Raw genomic sequence first — 25,696 nt, forward strand, 5'->3', positions numbered from 1 at the left:
AAGTGGCTTTTCTGGAGGTTTGTTCTTTTAGTAAAACTCATCTCCATGCAAAGATCTACCAGAAGTTTCTTTGAGACTTCTTCAGTTCTGTTGTATGCCTAACCTTTGGACTGTCCTAACTTGGCCAAATTTCCAACCTGAGTTATCAATAATACACCTACTTTTGAATATTTGTTTATTCAGGTGCACTGAGGACTGGAGTATTATTTTAGATACTATAATTCTCTTAAATTCTTTTTAGCATGCCTACACATGTACCAGTGTTTTTCACAAATGTCCATTATACATATACATGTATTATATAACACACCTTATGAATTCATAAACATAAAAGGTTACATACATAAAGATTAAATAAAGTGTAATAAAAATGAGCATCTTTGTACTCACCACCTGAAAAGAACAATACCTAATGGCTCTGAAACCTCTGGGAATCTCTGAAACCCTTCCCCTATTTTTATTTAGTATTTTTACGCATTTATATTTTTTTACATGTACTATTTATAAAAAAACATATGGTAACTGTGAAACAGAATATACAAACACACACACACACTAGTAAGAAAAATATTTGAAACAACTAACCATGGTCTGAAGCCATTATTGTGACTTTATTACAATAGTTACAAACAACATTTTTGTTGTATACAATCATCACAATTACTCAAATTATATACAAATAGATATTTATACAAGTCTACATAAAAAATGACCCCCCCAATCACATTATCAACAAGTTTTTCTGAAAGTTATGGCCAATAACAAAAAAATTCACAGTTACTCTGCAAATATTTTAAATGCAGAATCATATTGCACATAAAACAATCATAATTTTTTGTGTATATTTTATGTAGTTTTCCATAAAATTTATATTTTCATGCACTACTTTACTGTGTACAGAATGGTAGAACTAGAATAAACAGATTAACTTACAAACTGTTACAATAATGGCCACAAAATTAAAATTATTTAAAGTAATATTTAAAGTTATGCTGAAAAAGAAATCCAGTGTAATAAAACTTAACGGACACAATCAGGTTTTTCACAGATCAAGCTACTATTCTAGTGTTCTTCTTTGTCTTTTCCTTTCCTTTCCTTTTCATCCTGCAGTGCAGTGCCAAGTTTTTTTATGAGAACAGACAACACCTTGTCCAGTGGGTCCATCACTCCTCTCTGAAGCCATTTGGGAATAGTAGTCCTGGCATGGTGAAAGCCCAATTTTTGAAGAATATAATCAACACCTACTGGATCAATCTTTCTTCCAGTCCAAGAAATTAATCTAAAACAGTAACCAGAAAAGGTAATTGTCAAGGCATAAGATCCATTTGCATACCCCTGAGGGTAGGACCATGAACATTATTCACTCCCTTAATATTGTCTGTGTAAAACACATCGGCAGATATATTTGAATATTTGAGTCTAAAAGTCTTAGATTCATTGTAATAGCTTTATGAAAACAATTTATGGGTGATGATATATCTCTGACATACTACATACAGCAATGATATTAATGGAATTCCAGTGTGCTTAATTTATTTCAGGCCTGTGACATGGTCATCTTAAATATTTAAAAGGACAACTGGTTAAAAGACTTCATAAGAATGTGGTTGTGATAAGGGAAAAGCTAAAATTTACTGAGTGCTATATACTAAACATGTTTGAGAGGAGAACCATTTTCTCCTTGATTTTGACGTTTCATATCTTGTGGAGGATAGGTTACTGGTAACTCACTTCTTGGACTTTCAGTCTATACTGAAGATTTATCTGACTAGTAAAGTTAACAGACGAACTGAGTGGTGTGTTAAGTATTTCCTGACTTTTTTTTTTGAGGGGGTACTTATATTGGTGTGTTCCTACCTCATTTCAGGGCTTGAAAAAGATTAGCTCTAGGTGCTAAGTGCTGCCTATGGCTAGGTAAGCACACAGGTAAGTATTACCATTTCTTTTCAAAAATTTCATGAGGAAACTAAAGAAGGAAGAGAAGACAGGCCTTTTGAGCTTGACTATTGGTAAAGTCAAGCTTGAAGCCAGAGCTGACTAACAGTATTCTTTAGCACTCTATAACATTCATCATTTTTAGTCATGAGCTTGCTAAAAATGGAATATAGTAACTTTTTATATTCACTTGAATCTTCATTTATAGTCAATTTAAATACACAATTAGCTCCATTTTAATTTAGATTTACAAATCGAAAATATATCTTCCAAATATTTTACTGCATTTGTACCTCTAAAAAATCCCTATGTTGGCCTTAGTAATAACAATGCTAAGATTTCTCATTAAAAAAAAAGTGTTCTGTTGATTTTGTTAAGGCAAATTTTATTGAATATACATAGTAACAAGCCATAGCTGTACACGATAAAATTTTGTTTTGGAGTTATTTTGTGATACAAATACATCTGCTTAATAACTTTATTTAAGCACTGGGCTGGAGTCAATTTTTGGCTACCATCCAAGGATTTGGAACATTACAATTTGAATAAAAAGTAGATAAGAAAAATAGAAAGAATGTTAATCACAAACAACATACAAAGCAGTACCACTATAACAACCATTGTAATTAATATTAGAAAATACTTATGAAGATTTGATATGCAAAGTAGTTGATATGTCATGACTGTGGAAAAATGTGACCCATTAAAAGAAAATATTAACTGATAGCATTAAGTTCAGCATTGTAGGCATGGTTTTATATTGTTTAGCATGCAAAAAGAAGAAGACACTGTGATACTGTGGAACTGTCATAACACATATCCTGTAGAACACTCTAACGGCTCCTTATTAATGATGTGTGACAACTGTACTGGCTGGTTTTGTGGGTCAAATTGACACAAGTTAGAGTCTTCAGAGAGGAAGGAGCCTCAGCTGAGGAAATGCCTCCATGAGATCCAGCTGTAAGGCATTTTCTCAGTTAGTGATCACTGGAAGAGGGCTCAGTCCATGGTGGGTGGTGCCATCCCTGGGCTGCTTGCTGGTCCTGGGTTCTATAAGAATGTGAGTTGAGCAACCCATGGGAAGCAAACCAGCAAGCAGCACCCCTCCATGGCTTCTGTATCAGCTCCTGTCACCAGGTTCCAGTAATGCTTGAGTTCCTATCCTGATTTCCTTCAGTGACGAACAGCAATGTGGGAGTGTAAACCGAATAAACCCTTTCCTCCCCAACATGCTTTTTGGTTATTTTGTTTTGTCGAAGCAATAGAACCCCTAAGTAAAACAACTAATGGATCTTGATACTGTGGGTGCCTAAAATTTAAAATTAAGGTCCTTGTCAGAAGGTGAAGAAAGGCCAACAGCATAAGGAGTTACACTAATCTAGTGACTGATCAAGAAAGGACAAACGTAGCTGATCATGGTAACTAACTGAGCTGCTCTCGATGTCCATACTGGTTTTGCAAAAAGAAGTGAAGAAATAGCTGCCAAAGATGAAAAATAACCTGTGACCGACTGTAAATTTAACGAGCTAATTTATGGAAGATATGCATAACTTTCTTCATAGCACTTGCTGTGATTTTTTTTATTGTTTTTATTGAGCTATGCATTTTTCTCTGTTCCCTTCCCTTCCTCCCCTCTCCCCTTCTATCCCAGGTAGATCCCCATGCTCCCAGTTTACTCAGGAGATCTTATCTTTTTCTCCTTCCTATTTAGACCCATGCACATCTCTCTTAGGGTCCTCTTTGTTGTTTAAGTTCTCTGGGATTGTGGACTGTAGGTTGGTTGGTTTTTCTTTATGTCTAAAAGCCACTTACGAGTGATTACATATTATATTTGTCTTTCTGGGTCTGGTTTACTTCACTCAATATGTTTTTTTTTTCTTCCTAGATCCAACCATTTGTCTGCATATTTCAAGATGTCATTATTTTTACAGCTGAGTAGCATTCTACTGTGTAAATGTAACACATTTTCTTTATCCATTCTTCAGTTGAGGGTTATTATTCGTAATACCCAGAACTTGGAAACAATCTTTGGTGACTTGAATGTGAAATGTTCCTAATAGGATCATGTGTTTCAATATTCAGTCCCCAGATGGTGGCACTGTTTAGGGGGATTATGAAACCTTTAATAGCGGAACTGGGATGTGGGGGCTATAAACACGCCTGAGTTTTACAGTTCTGCTGTATTTCCTGTTTGTTCTTTACTTCCTGACTATAGATGTCTCATGCCCCTCTTAGGCCTTCCCTTTCTCACTTAAGTTGCTGCTTGTTGGGTATGGTCACAGCAATGAAAAAACATGACTATTACATCAATTAGTTCTGAAAATGGGGCTGCTGCTGTGATAATCTTGACCATGTGGTTATTGGACTTTTGAAACTGGTTTACTAGAGGAATTAAAAAAGTTTGGAACTTTGGGCTAAACAAGCCCTTCAACACTACAAAGCAGAGCTTAATGGGTGGAAGTGTAGAAGTCAAGGATGCCAAAAAGCAAATGCGGGTAATGAAGGTCTAGCTCATGACTGGGATAAGGACTGCTGATAACTGGGCTAGAGGCTATTCTTCCTACATCCTTTCCAAGAATTTGGTTACATTCTGTCTATGCTCTGAGAATTTGAATGGGGCTGAATTAAAAAATAATGGACTAATCTGTTTGATGGAGGAAATACTGTGGCGAAATAGCATTCAGGCTACTCTGACCAGGTCAACAGTAAGAGTGAGAAATAAATGGAGAAGACAAGAAATGTGGAGTTTGATAAAGAAGTAAGTTTAAAATTGTACATAAGACTAGTGCTAAGAAAGAGGCTGTTGAAAGAGAGAAACACTATTAAAGAGACACTTTTGTGGTCTGCATTGGAGCAATTGGAAATATGCCCTGGCACCTCACCCATCAGAAGTTCCATTTTGTGAAGATGCAAACTCATTTGTAAGGAGAGAGCTTCAACTGAGAATGTTACCAAAAGGGCTTCCTTGTGGGAGAACAGCTGAGTAGGATGTTTCTTCAAGGATCACCACATAGAGGCTACTCCTGTCTGAGGAGGCAGGCTACATTTTCAGCTAGCAGCAGAACCTGGCAGCACTGTCTATATGATACTGATCTTACAGGCAAGAATGACACAGGATGGGGTTATCAGAGAGGTTTGTGCCAAGATTCCTGAGGCCACTGAAGCAAAACAACGTACAGCAATATCAGAGTCTCTGCAAAGAAGCACCAAGAACTCACTGCATGAATCTGTGGGGAAGTGAAGTGCAAGTAGGAGAGGAAAGCCCTGGATGATGCAGATGCCAGGACCACAGGATGTCTCCCGAGAAAAGTTACAGGCATGGAGAACTGCCCAAGAGAGAGGGTATATGTGTTTCAGGAGGCAGAACTGAATGAGTGGAGCCACTGAAGACCTTTGGAGGCCTGGTTTCTGCCCTGCCGGGTTTCAGTACTGCTTTGGCCCATTTTTTCCTTGGTATGCCTCTATTCCTCCATGGCACTTTATATTGGAAGTATTAACTTGATATTTGATTGTACAGTGGTTCACAGTTCAAAGACTGCCCTAAATCTCAAGAGAATGATTGCATTTTGCATTATGGGATAGCTATGAGCCTGGTGGGGATGGAGTAGGTATTGTGGTTTGAACATAAACTATGCTTCATGGGCTTGGTCCCTAGTTGGTGGCACTGTTGAAGGTTGTGGAAACTTTAGAAAGTGTGGGTCACTAGGGACAGGCTTTGAGGTGTTATAGCCGGGCCCCACTTAACTGTCATTTTTCTAGTTCTGATTGTGGATACACTGTGACCAGCTGCCTCATGTTGGGTCACCAGGATGGACTGTATCCCCTCTTAAACTATAAACCAAAACAAACCCTCCCTCCAGCTTCTTGTCAGGCATTTGTTCACAGCACTGGGAACAACCACCAGTGCAGTAACTTTGGACATGCTGAGGTATGCACACCCACTTCTTACCTAAGAGTAGGCTCCAAATGCCATGTGTTGCACATAAAGTCTCTCCAGTCCACAGTGGTGTAAGTGATGCTGTCTTCTCTATCTCTGTCAGAGGAATTATCATCATGCATAATAATTGAACTTTTTTGTCCTGGTCGAGTAGATAGAATCCGAGGTGGAAAAATGGCTACAATAAAAAAAATTTATAAAATCAGATCTTATAAATTTTAAACCATTTTAAGGACCACTATTGGCTCTATCATTTTATCTATTACCATGCCAAGCCTCATTTAGTTAACTTATTAAAAAGTATCTTAAAATAAGAGAAAATACAAATTTTTAATATTTTTGAGAAAAGCAAGGTTGCCACTGTATAGACTGTAGAGCTCACATATGTGACGGCAGGTGTAGGGCACTGTCCTTAACAGAGGTGGGTTTCCTAAACAAGGATGAGCAGTTGAGTATGCTGGTCACATCTGTAACCACAGCTGACTAGGAGACCAAGCAGACTGCCAGTTTCAAGTCAGCCTAAAATTTGAGACTTTTGTCTCAAAACGTTACTAATTCCATGGTAAAATACTTTGTTAGCATTTGATTCTAAACTTCAGCACGAGAAAAGAGGAAAATAAAAAGGTTGTGACTTGGTGACTTAGTTGGACTGTTTTTTACATAACGTAAAATTCATTTAAAGCTTGTAACTAGTGCTTCCTGTAATGGCTGTATGTGAAAACAGTGTCAATAAGCAGCTTTTTGTGTAAAATCTTTTCTTAATGCTCAAGTATGCCTTACAAAAGACAAGTCTTTTTAAAGTTGGCTACCATAAACACACAGATCACATCTGTGACACGCACTGCTTTTTATGTGATCTTACTGAATAAATACAGCAGTTCTCTTGAAGTACAAGCTTCAAGATACAACGTGAACATAAAACAACTGAAGATGATGTTCACTGTGCAGCCCTTATTGCAACTTGATTGGTAATGAACCAGGCAATATCATACTGTCAGAACACAGATTCCTCCCGCAAGTTCTACTGTACTTGCTGGGCTTTTATTATTGGTGATAGTTACAGTACCATATCTCCATGTTCTAGAAATTATTAATTTTACTCTACTCTTAAATGATGGTAAAAAAAACTTTGTCAGAGAATATTTATGCTTATTGTGGCCCAAATTTGTAATAATGAGCTACTTAAGTAGCTATTATATTATTTTTATAACTAAATCCTCACATACAACACTGTCTTTTCCCATTCAAGTATCTTAAACTGTCTATGCAGTACTTGGGGACTGAGTCTAAAGACTACCAGATGCCACACTAGTGCTCTACCACTAAGACTATATCTCTAATACCTTTAATTTATTTTTCTTTTCTGAGCAAGAGACTCTCACTAAATTGCCTGGGTTGACCTGGAACTCGCAATCCTCTTAAATCATTGGGATTATAAGCCTATGCTACATACCTGACTAAAACAGTTTAAATTAAGAGATTTTTGCTTTAGAGGGAGACTAGTCTGAGGTCCCCTGTAGAGCAGGACGACGAGTGGCGGCTACACTTCATGAGCTAGGACGTGAAGGAGAGGTTCATGCTTTGGGTAGGTTCAACACACAGCGCTTTCTAGGGCAAAGTGTGAGATGTGTAGGAGACTGAACCTTCCCACTATCACTATAGATTTTTGGCACATTTCTGAAGAACAGCAATGAAGAGTAGTTCAATCTATGTTACGTTAAATTTGTACTTTCATCACAACTTTTTTGATAATCTTTTAGTTTTGATGTATCTGTAAGGTAAATTTAAAAAGTTTCTTCATAAAAAAACAAAATAGTATTATATTATATCCTGAACAAATTATCCTTTTCAAGCTACATTTAGTAAGAATCACATATAGAATTGGGCCAGGCAGTGTATCCCTGTAATCCCAGAGCTATGTGGGAGCTGGAGGCAGGAGGATCAAAAGTTCAATGTCTGCTCTGGATGCAGAGTGAGCTCAAGGTTAGTTTGGGCAACTTAGGGAGAGCCTCAACACCAACACCAGCAACAAGCAAAGGTAAAGAGTGATGTGTGTATAGTTCAGTTGTTGTCTGCTACACATGCATGAGGCCCTAGATCCTAGCACTGAAAAAACAACACATCTGATATTTAACCCACCATAACTTTATTTTTCATAAATACACAACAGTTGTGCAATAAATACTGAATAGAATAAATGACCATGTTTGGAAGGTTACTCAAAGACCTTCACATTATCAATAGCTATGGAGGACTACAATACATTAAACGAATTCCAAATAGGCTATTAGGGTCACTGTATGTTTCTTAATGAGTCAACATTTATGTGCCAGTAAGGAAACAGATGTTATCTAGCTCATGAAATCAAAACTGGGCTACTAAGATATAAGAAATTTATTTATAAAACTAAAATGTTCTTTGCACAGAATTATCTCCTTACTAAATTCAGTTTTTCCAACTGTATGCTACACATAAAACAATGCAACTTTATTAGGTAGCTGTTTCTTCACTCATTTTACTTAAATCTGTAGTATTTCCTCCCATTTTCCACTTTGCAAAAATCATCTATAAGGCTTTTAACTACAGACTTTAATATTTTTAGAAACTACTAAAAACATTTATTTTTGATTTTTATTTATGTGTATGCATGCTCTGTGCGTATGTGTGTGTGTGTATGTGTGTGTGTGTGGATGCGCACGCATGCGTGTGAGGGTGTTTGATCCTGTCAGCAGGACTATGTATTGTTGTGAGCCATCTGACATGGGAGCTAGAATCCAAATTTAGGCCTTCTGGAAGAGAAGCAAGTACTCTTAAACATGGAGCCATCTTTCCAGTCCCTATTTTAAAAAATAAAGCAAACAAATGAACAACAACAACAAAAAAAAAAACCCAAATCCCAAACTCTTACAAAAGAGTGCCATTGAAGGGCAGTCAGATGCTACCAAGGCTAATGACCTGAATTTGATTCACAAACACCATAGCGGAAGGAGAAAACTGACTCCTATAAGCTATTCTGATCTCTACATGTATGACATAATGCACCTCATCTCCCCACAAAACCAAAACAAATAAATGGAAATAAAAAAAAGAGTGCCATGTATCTAACAGATACTCAGGAAATGTCATTTAGCAATATTATTTCTTGACATCTGCAGCCTGCAGAGGAAAGACATGCTCCATCCATTCTATACTAGACCATGAAAACATTCTCCATGTTAATCCATTGATCCCTGCCTTCCGTGTGAAATTTACAGGGAAGAAAATAAAAGGAGAAATTAAAAATATGCAACACACCCTTTTCTTTTTCTTTCAGATAGGCTGACACTAGGTCATGGAGAAACATGATGAGCTCAGCATCCATAGTCACACAAATGTGGTCAGTAAACTCTGTCACCACACTGCATTCCACCTTGGGTTTCAAGTTGGCATCTGTAATGATAAAGTTCTTTTATAGTAAAAAATTTCAAGGCCTCTTCCCATTAATATTTACATAGATCCATATAATGCATCCATTTGAAATGTAACTGTAAAGAAATGAGCTATATGCACATGATTTATAGACTAATGATTATTAAAAATTCTTAGAATGTGCCATTGTTTATTTTAATAAAGTCCAATTGTTATTCCCAGTACTTGGAAGAAAAGGCACAAACAGGCTAAATAATTAACCAGAGGCCATAAGTATCTGCTACAAACATCAATTTGACTTATATCATCCATTTTATTAAATTAATATACCAAAATAACCTGTGGTAAGAAAGCAGTAGTCAGAAGTTTCTTTAGAATTTCCTTAGTGCTGTTAAGACTAGCGATTCTTTCTCTGCATACCTTGTAATGAAGGCTCCTGTGGTTCTTGAACATGAATTGATTTAAATTCAAGCTGCATCCTTGGCAATGCAAAGATAGTCTCTGTTTCATGGTTGTAGCTAGAACCTCCCCTGAATCCACTCAACAAACTAGAATTCTTCATAGTAGTACTGTTCTCCATGTTATTAGCATCAACATTACGAAGTAAGTTTAGCTCTACACACATAAAACAGTAAGGGTTAAGCTAAATCAAAGGGTACTATCAACAAACCACACTTAAATAAAGCAGAATGATACCTTGGCCCTATTGACAAAAAACAACAACAACAAAAACAAAACAAAAACAAAACATATATTTCTGAATGTGATAAGCTGTATTTAAATCCAGGAAAATAATTGTGACCTCAGAGTAAAGTAACAGATTTATCTAAGCTGAATGAAGTGTGGCTTTAAAGACACTGTAATACATTAAACTTTTCACTTAACAAGTTGTAAATGTTCATATTCTTAAAAAGAAATGTGCATATATATATTATTGTTATCAAAAGAACAGAATAATTATAAAACATTTTCAAATAATTTCTAAGATATTTCTCAAATGCTATAACAAATTTAATTTTATTCATTTAAAACCAATTTATTTAGCATAGTTTCAGTTATAGCTAATTTAAGTCTACAAAATGCTGTATCATCAGGTTGGTGATTCTTGTATTAAATAATCACTTTATGTATCAATAGAAATAAAATGAAAGCTGTATCAAGACATGAAAACTTGACCTCTACTTATATTCTAAACAGCTGACAGAGCTCAAAATAGAAAAACAAACAAAAGAAGCCCAGCAAAAGCTAGAGAGTCAACCTTCATTCCTTGTGGCAGTGACATAGTTGAACCATTCTTTTACACTCGCTACCCCATGAGGTGGGTTTTCGTGGCGACGCCTTGTTATCTTGGTTATTGTTGCCATGGGACTTTCCAGAGCGCCACATGGTTTGGTAACCATGGTATTATGACCCAGATGGAAATCCAGTGTTTGAACAATGTATGTAGAATGATCACTAGAGCCTAGAGCACAAGAAAGATATGTTTGTAAAAGTGATAAACTATATTTATGACTAAGAAAATAACTGTGGCTTCAGAGTAATAGATTTAGCTAAGCTGTACACAGAGAGGGTCGGAAGGTGAATAAATGAGAAAGTACACAAACAGTTACTTTAGTTAACTGGATTTATCCCAGTGAGATGAAGAACATCAACTATTTTGTTAAGAAACCACTGAGTGGATCAGGCAATGGCACACACCTGCAATACTGGCTCTCCGGAAGCAGAGACAGGAGGATCCCGAGGACAACCCGGGCTAAGGAGTAAGGCACTGTCAAAAGGCAAACACAAGAAAACACTGAATAGAAAACTGCTCAAAGGAATTGCTCTTTTAAAATAATTTTATTAGTTCTTTGAGAATTTTGTACGTTTTGGTGTCCTTTTTAAAAAACTCATTGTGGAACCAAATCAAAGACCCGAATATTAATCCACACACCTTCGAACACCTGATTTTTGACAAAGAAGCAAAAAATAACAAATGGAAAACAGAAAGCATATTTAAGAAGTGGTGCTGACATAACTGGATATCAACATGTAGAAGAATGAAAATAGACCCGTATCTATCACCAAAACTCAAGTCCAAATGGATCAAAGACCTCAACATAAAACCAGTCACACTAAACCTCACAGAAGAGAAAGTGGGAAGTACACTTGAGCACATTGGCACAGGAGACCACTTCCTAAATATAACCCCAGCAGCAGACACTGAGAGAAACAATTAATAAATGGGATCTCCTGAAACAGAAAAGCTTCTGTAAAGCAAAGGACATGGTCAACAAGACAAAACAACAGCTTCACAGAATGGGAAAAGATCTTCACTTACTCCACATCAGACAAAGAACTCAAGAAATTGGTCATCAAAAGAATAAATAATCCAATAAAAAAAATGGAGTGCAGACCTAAACAGAGAACTCCCAACAGAGGAATCTAAAATGGCTGAAAGACACTTAAGGAAATGTTCAACATCCTTAGTCAACAGAGAAATGCAAATCAAAACAACTCTGAGATTCTATCTTACACCTGTAAGAATGGCCAAGATCAAAAACACTGATGACAACTTATGCTGGAGAGGTTGTGGGGAAAAGGGAACACTTCTGCCTTGCTGGTGGGAATGCAAGCTGGTACAGCCCCTTTGGATGTCAGTGTGGCGATTTCTCAGAAAATTAGGAAACAACCTTGCTCAAGACCCAGTAATACCACTTTTGGGTATATATCCAAAGGATGCTCAATCCTGCCACAAGGACATGTGCTCAACTATGTTCATAGCAGCATTGTTTGTCATAGTTAGAACCTGGAAACAACCTAAATGTCCCTTGACCGAAAAATGGATAAGGAAAATGTGGTACATTTACACAATGGAGTACTACATAGCAGAAAAAAATAACGACATCTTGAATTTTGCAGGCAAATGGATGGAGCTAGAAAACATCATTTTTAGTGAGGTAACCCAGACCCAGAAAGACAATTATCACATGTACTCACTCATAGGTGATTTTTAAACATAAATCAAAGAAAGCCAGCCCACAAATCACAATCCCAGAGAACCTAGACAACAATGAGCACCCTAAGAGAGACATAAATGAATCTAACCTACATGGGAAGTAGAAAAAGACAAGATCTCCTGAGTAAATTGGGAGCATAGGGACCTTGGGAGAGGGTTGAAGGGGAGGGAAGAGGCAGGGAGGAAAGCAGAGAAAAACGTAGAGCTCAACAAAAAAAATCAACAAAAAAATTAAAAAAAAAATAACCCATTGTGACCAATTTGTCTGACCAGACATCCCTGGAGGTGTGGCCTTCCAGGGTATTATTGTTGCCCTCAAGTTTTATAATGCAGTCTTGTCTATACAGAATCTCCTCACACTGCCACTGTCTGCATGTTTTTACAAGGAATATTTCTACATACCATGCTGGTCAGTCACAGAGGCACTAAATTTAAGTAATGGAACAAGACAGCAAGTTCAGATATTTCTTTAACAAGTCCAGACTTTACAGATGCTAATTTCACTAGCAATGAATTCGCCCCTCATCTGTTACAAATAGAGACGACATCTCCAATAAAAACACTCAAAAGGGGCTGGGGAGATGGTTCAGGGGATAAAGACACTTGCTATCAAGCCTGACAACCAAAGACCCCTAAGAATAGCTCTTCAAGCTGGTTTCTGACTTTCACATGTGTGCTATATGTGAAATGTGTCTCTCTCAAAATAAATAATTGTAAACAAAAGCACAAAGGAGTCAGGGAGACATCAGTATGTAAAGCATTTGCTATTCAAGTATGAGGTCCTGAGCTTAAATCACCAGAACCAATGTAAAGCTGGATATAGTAAAGTGTGTCTCTAATCTCAAGGGCTCCTATATTGGGATGGGAGTTGGGTACAGGAGAATCCCTGGAAACACATGAGTCAGCTAGCCTAATCTCAAACAGTGTGTGTGGAAGGTGAGGACTGATACCCTAGGTTGTCCTATTACTTCCATAAGCACACTGTGCCATGAACATGCCTTTACTCAAAAATATCATATAAAAACACACATACACCATATGTACACACACACACCCTCAAAACTTATCACACAAAGCCTAAGAAAGAAAAATTACATAAGTCATTTATGATTAAGCCAAATGATATCAAAGAATAAAAGCTGGAAATGTGTCATTTTACCATCTTCCCAGATTTTCTGAGCTTCAGTCCAAAAGGCAATATTTGGTTCTTCTAAATGAAAAAGGGCCCAGGATTTTGAACGGAAATTTGGGCCATGGAAACAAGCCAGGGTCATGTGATTTCCATGTAAGCTCATGGATCCTCCAAACTGCATCCCATCTTCTGGTAATGGAATCTGAAATAAGGATATATGGCATCCAGATACCACCTTCAACACCCCAGGCCAGTGTCGGTGGTGCGCAGCATCGAGCACTACAAGAGAGCCAAGAAGCATTTGTCATAAATGATCTCAAGCAACCTAAGCAGGGAAAAGGCAGAAGCAGGTACATTCTACAGCTAAAAGTGACTCAGAAAATGAGTGGAAATGATACACCGTCTGTAATGCTAGCTGATTTACAAAAAGCTTGTATGGCACTTTACACAATTTCTACACAACAATAATTAAAGCAATTGTCAATCAGGTCTAACATCTCTTCATAGGTAAAAAGGTAATGTGAGAGGTTTTATGTTTTTCTCTCCTATGTGCTTTCTAGTATAGTGAGGTCAGAGGACCGGTGCCGTCAGCACTCTAGGAGCTTAGTTAAAACTCAGCATTCTCACACCCCGTAGATGGAGCTGTGGGCCGATTCCCGCCACCTGGCTAGCTTTACCCAAATTATTACATGGAAACTGTATTCTTTTAAACACTTCCTGGCCCATTAGCTCTAGCCTCTTACTGGCTAACTCTCACATCTTGCTTTAACCCATATTTAGTAATCTGTGTAGCACCACGAGGGGTGGCTTACCAGGAAGGATCTTAGCCTGCGTCCGTCTCAGAGAGGAGAGGCATGGTGACTGTCTGAGGCGTCTGCCTGACTCTGCTTTCTTTCTCCCATAATTCTGTTCTGTCTACTCTGCTACCTAATTTTCTGTCCTACTAAAGGGTCAGGGCAGTTTCTTTATTAACCAATGAAAGTAACACATAGACAGATGACCCTCTTCCATCAACGCCCCATTATCTACTCATCTATTTGCTTTTTCAAAGAATTTGCTTGGCATGTACAAGGTCCTGAGTTCATTCCTTAGCACTGTCAAAATATAGATTCCAGGTGTTATAGATGCACATTAATATTTGAGAAGTACTAATTATTCACAGAATTCAGATATTCCAATAATGTTCTTTGTGGTTGTTTACCATTCTCATCTCAGTACTACCAAGAATCATGCTTTGTGTTTAACTAGTATATTTTCTTTAAAGCAATTCTCTAAACCTGGTGCTATTTCTCTTGACAAGGACTTGTCAAAACAAAGTAAACCATATACCTTGCACAGCACTGCAATTTATACATGCCTGCTAACAACACTGTTTCTAGGGAATACAAAGGCCTAGAGGAATAAGATAATAACACCACAAAGAAGTCACTGAAAAGAGTAGGATGCCCTGCAGACAACTGGCCAAATCTGTTTACTGAGTGCAGTCATTAAAAAAAGGAAATATGCCAGACTAAAGAGAGTAAAGATAGGTAACAACTAGATTTAAGCTTTGAACATGGCTGGACAAACTACTTGATACTTGTGGGTCAGTAAAGAAGTTTGAATATGCCCTGGAAGCCAGAGGAAATAACTAACTGGCAAAATAGAAAGCTGAACTGTGGAAAAGGGTAGGTGTCACTTTGGCTAAAAAAGGTGCACAAATATGTAGAAAAATCCATATATAAGCTCTAAGTTGTTTCACAGTGATGATTTATGTTTATATTTACTAGTTTGTTTTCAATGTACACACATTTCTATGATAAAAAAAATTAATTAAGGAGTTAGGTTGGGCGCAGTAGTGCATGTCTTTAATCCCAGCATGTGGGAAGCTGATGCAAGTGAATTTCTTTGAGTTTGAAGTCAGCTTGGACTACATACTTAGTTCCAAGTCAGTTATGGCTATGTAGAGACCCTGTCTCAAAAAAACTAAAAACCCCAAACCATAAATAAGCTAATTAAGAGTTTTTATCATGCTGTCTACTATTTTGTTGTTGCTGCTTTTGTTTTTCGAGACAGGTTTTCTCTGTAGCTTTAGAGCCTGTCCTGGAACTAGCTCTTGTAGACCAGGCTGGTCTCGAACTCACAGAGATCCGCCTGCCTCTGTCTCTGAAGTGCTGGGATTAAAGGTGTGTGCCACCACCGCAAGGCCCTGCCTACTATTTATCACCACTTATCACTGTCACCCTAGCTAAGGGTACCATCACCTCTAGCCTGGACTCTCACAGTGTCCTTGTGTCCATTCCTAACTGCCTATCTAGTCTGTTCTCTACACAGTAACCATGGTGATGTTTTGGCAGCGGGACCAGGATTTATTCCTAGTGCTTGAACTGGCATTCTGGAATAGATTTTTTTTGGAGTGATACCTTGCTCAGAATTGGTATGGGGCAAGGAGTGGGGGGAGAACTGATATGAGGGAAGGCTTTGGTCCTGCTTCAAAGTGATGTATCAGACTTTGTTGACTCCACTTGGGAAGTCTGACCCTTTCTAAGGAGTGGTTGGGGCCTGGGGTGGGGAGAAGGTCAGGGGAGTGGGAGGAGGGGAGGTAGTGGGAACTGAGATAGGTATGTAAAATGAGAAAAGATTGCTTTAAAAAATAAATTTTATTTTAAAAAAAGGAATATTTTATGACAAGGCAAATCAAATGATACCAAACCTCTCTCTTTTTTTTAAAAAAAAGATTTATTATAAATAAGTGTCCTGCCTGCATGTATGCTTTCCAGCCAGAAGAGGGCACCAGATCTCATTACAGATAGTTGTGAGCCACCATATGGATATGGGAATTGAACTAGGGACCTCTGGAAAAGCAGCCAGTGTTCTTAACCGGTGAGCCATCTCTCCAGCCCCAATACCAAATCTCTTAAAAACTTTACAATACTTACTCATCTATTAAAAACCTTATTTGTGACCTGCATCCGAATTAATGTCTAATTTTTTTCTTACTGATAACTGCTTTCACCAGTTATTTTAATGCCCCTCAATTCTCCCAAAAGCTACTCATTGAAAACATGCTGGGCAAGGGTCCTACCATGGAATCACACCCCCAGACCATTATGATTATTTCATTTTGAGACAGGGTCTTATATTAAGTTGTCCAAACTGGCACTGAACTTGCTCTGTAGCCCAGGCAGGCCTTGAACTTGTGATCCTCCTGTCTCAGTTTAGCAAGTAGTTGATATTAGAGAACTGTTCCATTAGGTCCAACAGTGATTCTCAAATAAGCCAATTTTGTGAAGAACAAAAGGAGCCTCTTATCTCCATGACCACCTGCCCAGAACTTTTTCCCACATCTTATCTCAGTTTTTTCAACCAGTGACTCATTTCTACCAAGATGTCGCTTCCCAATCATCTGTTCTGAAATAGCTATTCTTCCACCTTAGTCTTCTTTATATTCTCCCCTTGCTTTATTTTTAAATAATCAATCCTATCATTTATGCATTTAATTATAGTCTCTCTCTATTTGATTGTAAGGTTCATGAGGTAGAAATGGTCATTATCTTCAACTCTTGTGTTTAGAGAAGTACCAAAGCATACAGCTGTCACTTAATAAATATAAGCTAATTTATGAATTACTAAGTGAAAGATAATAACCTGCCTAGTATCAAAAGTTAATAGATAGATGCAGTTATTCTGACTCATCAGCCCATGCTACAAACCAGAATATAATACTGTCACATAGCAGGTATGCTCCAGGTGAGCTGTAATGGAAAAAGTTATACCCTCCCAAGGGACAGCAGATGCCATTATCAGGACCTTAGTCAGTACTGAGTGGGTAAATGAAGAACCCACAGGATACCTTCTAAGTATGGCATATAAATATGTTGCTTAATAACATACATCAGAGAAGATAAGAAATATATCAATGTTGAATTCTAACTCTTACACTGTTCTTGTGAATTTTTCTCCAGGTTGTTAGTCATGGTCTTGGGTGGAAGATAAGGAACAGGTCCCCAGGTCGACAGAGCTCGTTTGCTGGTGTCAAACTGTTGTGTGAAAAATTCTTGTAGCTTCATTCCTATTTTTATCAAGTCTGGTGTGGTTGATCTTGATATCATTACTTGGAAAATGTCCCACTTCAAGTCTCCATGCACAAAAATCTCACTAGAGTATGAAACAGAATCTGTATCATAAATTTCACGGAAGAAATAAATAATACAAGAATAATTATCCTCCCTGCCCAGTGTTTACATTTGTATTAACTGCATAATATAAAATCAGTCTGTAGAAAAAAAATTAACTATTTCTCCCATCCCTGAATGTAAAAAAAAAAAATGTTAAGTGCAGTCACATAAAGTTTCCAGAAGGGGCTATCCTAATAAATACCTTTTATCAGTCATGCTTGAATCCAGGGTGTTATATAAGTTCACTTTCCATTCATCCTGAAGCTTAAGATCAGCATTGCTGAAGATACCCATGAGGATACTTGAGCCCATGTAATCAACCCGAGATTCAGTAGAACCCATGGTAATCTGTATTTTGTGGCTGGGTTGCTGATTTGGATGTTCAGAAATATGAGCTAAATAAAAACAGTAATTACTTTCCATTGTAATTCATGGGAAAACTTAGCAAATTTGACTTTTTAAAACTTTTTTTCCCAATGTTTGAGAATATACTAGTGTAAAATTTCAACATACCAACCATCTCCAAAGCATTGACATCGATGGTCCCACCAACTACTCCTCCTTTGGAATCTAGCTGGGACCTTCCCAGACCGACAGACATGCTAATCTCTCGATCACGGTTACTTCCTACAGAAAGCCGGCCTTGGCTTTTCAAACCACTAGTTGTCCAACTAAAAAGAAGGAAAAAGTTGTTAGATAAGTGGCTGCTTATTATAAATTAAAAATAGTACGTAGCTAAATCAGATTATTTAATAGAAGATCCAATTTGACACTGAACTATTTTTTCCTTTTTCTGAGTCTGGATCATCCAGTGCTGTTCAAACTGGTTTTGAGTACTGGAAGTCAGCTCATCCTCTTAGTTAAGCCTCCTGAATGGTGGGATGAATGGTATACACCCACCAGATCAGTTAACACAGAATTTAAACAAGAACTACATGATAGATGTTTGAATATTAAACTAACGAAGCTTTCTAGCTAGAAAATTATCCTATTTTCTTATTTTTTTCCTTTGGGAATGTGTTTTATGGTGTTTATATTACAGTATCCTTACAATTAAGTCAAAATAAAAAGTTAACATTTTACCCACTATATTCATGGTCTCAAAGATCTCTACATCTAAGAGGGTTGGGATTGCTTTAAAACATTATAAGAAAATTAAAAATTTTATTAAATCTATTTTCTTTGTATTTAAATAGCTTACGTTGTATTTCCCATGACATTACTCATATTCATTTGAACGTTTAGTTGTTTCAAGTTGATAGCGAATACGACAAGTGTCTCCCATGGAGTCCCTTGCTGGCTTGCGGCTTTGTTTGATTTGTTAACTGGTGTTGATGTTTTGGAAATTGAATCTAAAGATAGAAAAAAATCAAATATGCACTTATTCACACAAATCAAAGCTTACTACAAAGCAAAACCTATTAGTTTCCAAAAGGGAAATATGAGCTTCTTGCACCAGTCAAATGTTTTAACAGTTGCCATATTGCTTCTAAAACAGGTGAGATGAGGGGATTTTGGTGTGCATGAAATATAGATGCACAGATATTTCATCACCTAAGATTTTCTTTATAAAAGAGAAAACAGTGTTTCGGTCAAATAGAAGACTCAAAGGCAGGAACCACTCTAAAATGCAGGCATTGGCTAAGTACCTGGCATTTATTTAATGAATTCAGTGTGCAAACCAAGTACTGACTTTGCTCATTATACTTTATTCTCTGTTGTACGAAGAACCGTATCATCTTGATACATTCAGGTATAACCACAAGACAACACCAGCACACATGAGTTGGAAAAACACTGATAAATAAATGAACTGAATCAATATAAAGATTTATTTCTTCAATAGCAAACCTTTTCGTACATTCACAGCATTACTGGAATGTCTGTAAAAGCATCTGTCCTTAGGGAGTATACTGACAATATGACAATTCCACATTTCCTGTAACTCTGTGAATCTAACAGATATCCACAGATATCCTGCAGGCAGTGCTCTGAAGTGTTTGGTACTTAGTGTTTTTTGTTATTGTTTTCTTTTCCCAGTGATTAAGATCTTTAATTTAGGAACCTGGGAAGGCCACTGATAACAAAAAGCAGTGTTACCTCTTCGAGGAACTGAAGAGTCTGACACACTCCTTGATCTTATGGAAGCTGGGGACTTGAGGTTCTGTGCTGCTGACCCTGGTGACATGGTACTATTGGTCATGTGCTCATTGAACACGTTGGGTGACTGAGGCATATGAGTGAAAGAGGCTGACTGACTTGGCTGATCCCAGGTCCTGCAGTATGCTTTCCTTGATGACTCAGGAGAAAGGTGCTGGCTAACCCCTTCAATGGAATCAGGAGTCCCTGGGCCAGATGCTGGTACAAAGGAGAAAACAAAATAAAGTCACAGGTAAGAGCATTAAGTAATGGGCAACGGTGGCACATGCCTTTAATCCCAGCATTCAGGAGGCAGAGGCAGGCAGATCTCTGTGTGTTTGAGGCCAGCCTGGTCTACAAGGTGAGTTCCAGGACAGCCAAGGCTATACAAAGAAACCCTATCTCAAAAAAAAAAAAAAAGAACAAAAAAACAAAATAAAAACCATTAAGTGATAAAAGTCCTTTCGCCCAGACACCATTTCTCAGTGTATTGCATATTTTTTCTATTTCCGTATTTTGCAACTATATGGCAGTAAATACTTTGGAAAGAACAATCCAGTATTTATTTAATTCTGACAGAAACTGAGTGAGAAGGTCAAAACAGATATTTTGGTCCTATTACAGGTAAGAAAATAGACCCACTCATGACATTATTTTACATTTTTTACTGTTTCAGACCAACTGTACTCTTCACTTCCACAACCTCTTCAGTGCAACATAACATCTAAGATCAAGAAAGAGATGGAGGCAAAATGGTAGTAAGTCTCCAAAATTTTCATTTTTCCATATTTACTATGATTAGTAATAGTTAAATGTATACTTGCACTTCCAAATTTACAAGGATTACAGAGTAAATTATTACAAAATAAAAAATTAGGAGGTAATCTTGAAGAGGGTAATGCATTTATTTGTTTGGAATGTCCAGTGCTTACCATTAGAGGGACTCAATAGATATTCCTTCAAACAAATGGATGAATTACATGTTAAAGTTTACAAAGTAAATCAAAATTTGTGTTATCAATCATGGATCTTGTTTACTTTAGCCCAAACTAAGAAATCTAATTACGATAACAAGCTTACTTGGCAAATTTACAGTTTGGTCTCCAAGGAATAGGCGCCTTGCAATACTTCTCCTGTACCAGGCTCTTGGAAACGCCAAAATTTCACTGAGTCGGCGCATATCATACTTAAACGAAGCGGACCCTATATCACAAACAGCTGATGCAGAAATAAAGTTTGTTAGAGCTTAGAACAGACTTCCAGATCTTTTAACACTTTACATATTAGTTATCAGACATGGTATTATACCTACTGTTCTAATCCATAAAATCTAGACTACATTGTATTTAACAAGTGATTTTATTTCTTTCTTCAAATTACAGAAACAGTGTATTGTAAGATCATTAGCTTTGTGTCCTTTTCCTGGGGAGATGGCAAGTTACGGTTCTGCCATAGTTATGAGAGAGGTTTTAGAGATTAACTATATTGCAGCTTTCAGTTTGACACAGGACTCCTCTCAAATATGGAAAATAAGTCAACTATACAAGCTACGATACGAACTTGCACAAAGAGAACTGCAAACCAAACAACTGTATGCAAGGGAGTACTTATTTCCCTTTTTGTTCCAGGGCAGAAACTTTCACATAAAAACTCCCTTATGGCCACCTTCAGAGCTTCTGTTTGTCATCATTCCCCTTCTGCCTTTCTTCTCTTCTGTTCCTCTTCCACGGCTTCTTTAGAATGACCTATCGATGACTTCCAGTGCAGTGCCTGAGCCCTTACTTCCAGACGTGGTGGTCAGCTGACCCACCGATAGGTCTATAACCAATCTCACTTTAGTTTACTTTATAGTTATCTAAGTTAAGGGTTTAACCTTCCCCTCCAAATCATCTAAGCTCAAAGCCACCTTAAAAACAAAGGCCATTGTTTAATTCTTTATAATAATATTTTAATTAAGAACTATAAAATAGAATACCAGATATATTGATTAATGTAGTGTCCATTTTGCTTGCAGACTTGCTTATAGACTGGCTTTCAAAAAATGAGGCACCTCCTGAGCGCCTTATCCGAGACAAGCTCACTTTTACAAACTCAAGGTTTATACTTAATGAGTCTTTTCGACCAGTGACTGAAGTAGGTTCTTCATCTACATTCCCTGAGAAGAAAACCAAAATAAGAAAAACATTCCCAAGTATGCATATGCAAAGAGATGTGTGTATATGTAGACAACTAGTTAATGAAAACTATCCAGTATACTGTAACATGTCACCAATCAAATGCAGTTAAATTAGGGAAAATTTAGACAGAATAACCTAATGAGCATTTGCATTCTTCACAGAAGTTTTGATAGGCTGAAGCCTGTATATAAGAGTAGCAATAAGCTCACTCCAACAACAAAAGCTAGAATTTACTTTTATAAATATAAGAAATATTCACTAATAAAGACTGAACTTTAAAATGCAGACTTTATTTTACTAAATACTGGCTAAATGATCTCATTTAAAATTACCAAGCATAACCTACATACTTTAAAATTTTACTTTTCACTGACTAAAATTTTATGCAAAGTAATTTGATAATATACTTAAAAATGTAATATAAAAATTGTATCTTTAGATATTATGCTATATATATATATATCATTTAATAAGCATTCTTAAGTTTTAAATCCTTGTAAAGTCAGTTTATCTGAATTTCGTTTCATATTTTTACTTATAAAATAGGCATTATCAGCAGGGCAGTGGTGGCAAACGCCTTTAATCCCAGCACTCGGGAGGCTAGAGGTAGGTGGATCTCTTTGAGTTCGAGGCCAGCCTGGTCTACAAGAGCTAGTTCCAGGACAGGCTCCAAAGCTACAGAGAAACCCTGTCTTAGAGAGAGAAAGGGGGGGGGGTTTAAAATAGTTCATACCTATTATTTAAGGCAACATGGTCTAAGAACAGAAAACTTTAAAAAATGTAACAAAAGACACAAACAAGCAAATCTACCTAGTCCTCCTGATCCAGATGTAAGACCAGAAACCGTGGACTTCTGCTTCCCTGCACCATAAGGGTGAAACACATACAGGGAAAAGTCAGACATGCATGCAGTGAAGCTCAGGCCAGATGAGCTGCTGCTGGAGCCAGTGAGATCTGACTGACTGCTACTGTGTCGACTTCGTCCAAGCGGGCTGCCTAATCCTGATGAGCCTGTAAAATAGGAGACATCCAACATCATCAGCCACAAGCAAGTCTATAAGCACTAACATGCTCTCAAAAGGCAAACACGAGGCTATCTGGGTAAAATTTTGAATTCAAGATATTTGTACAAAAAACAGGACCTGAGTGATCCCTTCCAAATCTGAAGGCTGATTTCTATTCAACAGCTTTCATGCTTCTTTTGAAACTGGAGTTTAGGATTTCATTCCCACACTTTTGTTTTAGTCTTGGCCTTTCTAGCATTTTAAACCAAACAATTCTTTTCAGAAAGAAGGGTTTTCAGATTGGCAGGTTGTTTGCACAGTGTTCCTTGTTTCCTCACAAGTTTCCTGTTAAAGTCTTTCAGTTGTGAAATTCCAAAACTGTTAGGCGCCTGCTGCCCTTGATTAAAAAATCACCATTTTAATTACATTTCAATTCTACTGTCAATTTCCATTCAAACTAGTCAATATTGCTATTATTTATATTTGTATTTCTATTTGACTTTTGAGCACAGAACTTTTAGTGAGGAAGGAGTGTTACTTCATCAAGAAATCCTCAAGTGTATTTTACAATAAAACCTTTCACGAAACAAACGAGGTAGACAACAATATTTATCATTTAAAAATACAAGTGCTAGCCAGGTGGTGGTGGCATGTGCCTTTAATCCCAGCACTCAGGAGGCAGAGGAAGGTGGATCTCAGTGAGTTCGAGGCCGGCCTGGTCTACAAAGCAAGTTCCAGGACAGTCAGGGCTGTTACACAGAGAAACCCTGTCTTGAAAAACCAAAAAAACCCCAAAAACAAACAAACAACAACAACAACAAAACCCTCTAAAAAGAAAAGAAACAGAAAAAAATTATAAGTGCTACTTGGTAAATGTTGATAAGAACATATTTTTATAAAAACATATCTTTTACTTTCATTTGCAAACCCACTGTTCCTAAAATGTAAATATCCAACACAACACAAAACATTCAAATGCACATGGATGTGTGAACTATTAGTACTCTTATAACAGTGCTTTTAGTAGCACTCAAGCTCAAACTATAATGCTATCTAATCGCCGTTGAGCTAAAAAATATCTTAAAGGGGACTCATATTCTATTAACACATGAAATATACCTAGAACTTTGGTATTTTTTTCCTTCAAATGTCACAATTCTCTAATAGTATGCTTTCCTAAATCTATATAGAGTATAGATGAATAACTGTTAAAATTTATGTAAAAATAGCCGGGCGGTGGTGGCGCACGCCTTTAATCCCAGCACTCGGGAGGCAGAGGCAGGCGGATCTCTGTGAGTTCGAGGCCAGCCTGGTCTACAAGAGCTAGTTCCAGGACAGGCTCTAAAAAAAAAAAGCTGCAGAGAAACCCTGTCTCAAACAAAAAACAAAAAACAAAAAACAAAAAACAAAAAAAAAAAATTATGTAAAAATAATACTTGGATTTGTATCAGGTAACTTAATGTTTCTATACCTGGTATTCCAGCTTTGCTAGCGGAGGTCTTTGTCCCACTCTGAGGAGCATTACCACCAGGGGACAAGATCTCTGCAGGGTATGTAGTTCCCAAAGTGTCCAGTTCTCCTCGGTTTGAAGAAAACACCAAGTCCAGGGATGGCAGCTTCAGCATGCATTCTACTCTTGATACTGGCAAACAACTAAATTTGATCTGTGAGGGCTAAAGAATAGAAAGCAAGAGGAAAAAAAGATTTCTAGGAACTGCATGGTCAAAACAATTTCATATTGGATTCTAAAAGTTATATGTAATTTCCATATAAACATTCATATATACTAAATGTATTATGTTTAATCATCTGATATTTAAAAAATTTAATCTAATGTCACAACTTACAAAAAACAGAAGGATGGCACATAAACCAAAATGCATAAGCAAAATGGTACAATCTTTATGCAGCTAAACATTCTAGACATACAGGTTTATTCTAATGCCTGGCTCTTGGGGCTCTGGGGAAGGAGGATTACTGCAAGTTCAAGATCAACCTTGTACAGGCCAGCCTGGGCTACTGAGTTGAGATCTTGTCTAAAACAAACTAAGAAGATTCACTGACATTTGGATAATTCAGCATCTTAAGCATATTTATGCCCATAGTATTTCTGCTAGTAATCCATTCTTTTAAAGGAAGTAATCTTTAAAATTAAAGTAATTTAATTGTGTTAGTAACAAAGGTTTTTACATATCTTCAAGTACTTAGTATTTCATCAGAATTAACAAAAGTCCAGAGTATCAGACTAGAGATCTTTTGGCAAACAGTTAACTGTAGAAAATCCCTGCAACAGATGACACTAGCACTTTTTTTATTCTTAAAGATTGATTTTAAAAATTTAACTGAATGGTAAACTGAACTTGAAGAGTGGATACAAGCATCTTTCTAAACCGCTTTAACAAATAGATAAAATCAAAGGATGATATGTATTCCTAAAGGAGTATTGATAAGGTTGCATTAAAGAATAAAATATTTTAAAACCACATAACAGTTCCACAAACTCCATAAAAGGCATTATTGTGCCTTAATTACATTGCAAATCTGCCCAGAAAGAAACATACTGGTGAGAGCTAAGAATACAACACTAATAAAGAAATGAAATGCGGGCTGGAGAGATGGCTCAGAGGTTAAGAGCACTGACTGCTCTTCCAGAGGTCCTGAGTTCAATTCCCAGCAACCACATGGTGGCTCACAGCCATCTATAATGAGATCTGGTGCCGTCTTCTGGCATACAAGAAATGTTGTATACATAATAAATAAATAAATCTTTAAAAAAAAAGAAATGAAATGCTTTCAAAAGCATTTTTTT

At 37.1% G+C, this 25,696-nt stretch overlaps 1 protein-coding gene across 8 annotated transcripts in view; it reads right to left on the reverse strand.

Moving 5' to 3' along the window:
- Positions 1–585: 585 nt before the first annotated feature.
- The window catches only part of Kiaa1109 (KIAA1109 ortholog), a 178,000-nt gene continuing 152,889 nt past the window's right edge, over positions 586–25,696 (reverse strand). For all 8 annotated transcript variants that reach the window (XM_038346963.1, XM_038346965.1, XM_038346970.1 and 5 more), the window contains 15 exons: positions 24,359–24,560; positions 22,694–22,894; positions 21,682–21,861; positions 20,787–20,924; positions 19,668–19,925; positions 18,769–18,919; positions 18,081–18,238; positions 17,770–17,962; positions 17,330–17,547; positions 13,438–13,689; positions 10,539–10,742; positions 9,701–9,895; positions 9,167–9,301; positions 5,885–6,050; positions 586–1,279 (listed from right to left, as the gene is read on the reverse strand). In XM_038346963.1, the coding sequence (XP_038202891.1) occupies positions 1,063–1,279; positions 5,885–6,050; positions 9,167–9,301; positions 9,701–9,895; positions 10,539–10,742; positions 13,438–13,689; positions 17,330–17,547; positions 17,770–17,962; positions 18,081–18,238; positions 18,769–18,919; positions 19,668–19,925; positions 20,787–20,924; positions 21,682–21,861; positions 22,694–22,894; positions 24,359–24,560 (2,868 nt within the window). In that variant the 3' untranslated portion in view covers positions 586–1,062. The remainder of the gene's footprint in view (positions 1,280–5,884; positions 6,051–9,166; positions 9,302–9,700; positions 9,896–10,538; positions 10,743–13,437; positions 13,690–17,329; positions 17,548–17,769; positions 17,963–18,080; positions 18,239–18,768; positions 18,920–19,667; positions 19,926–20,786; positions 20,925–21,681; positions 21,862–22,693; positions 22,895–24,358; positions 24,561–25,696) is intronic.

Source organism: Arvicola amphibius, chromosome 11 (assembly GCF_903992535.2).
Source record: "Arvicola amphibius chromosome 11, mArvAmp1.2, whole genome shotgun sequence".
Classification (NCBI taxonomy): Eukaryota; Metazoa; Chordata; class Mammalia; order Rodentia; family Cricetidae; genus Arvicola; species Arvicola amphibius.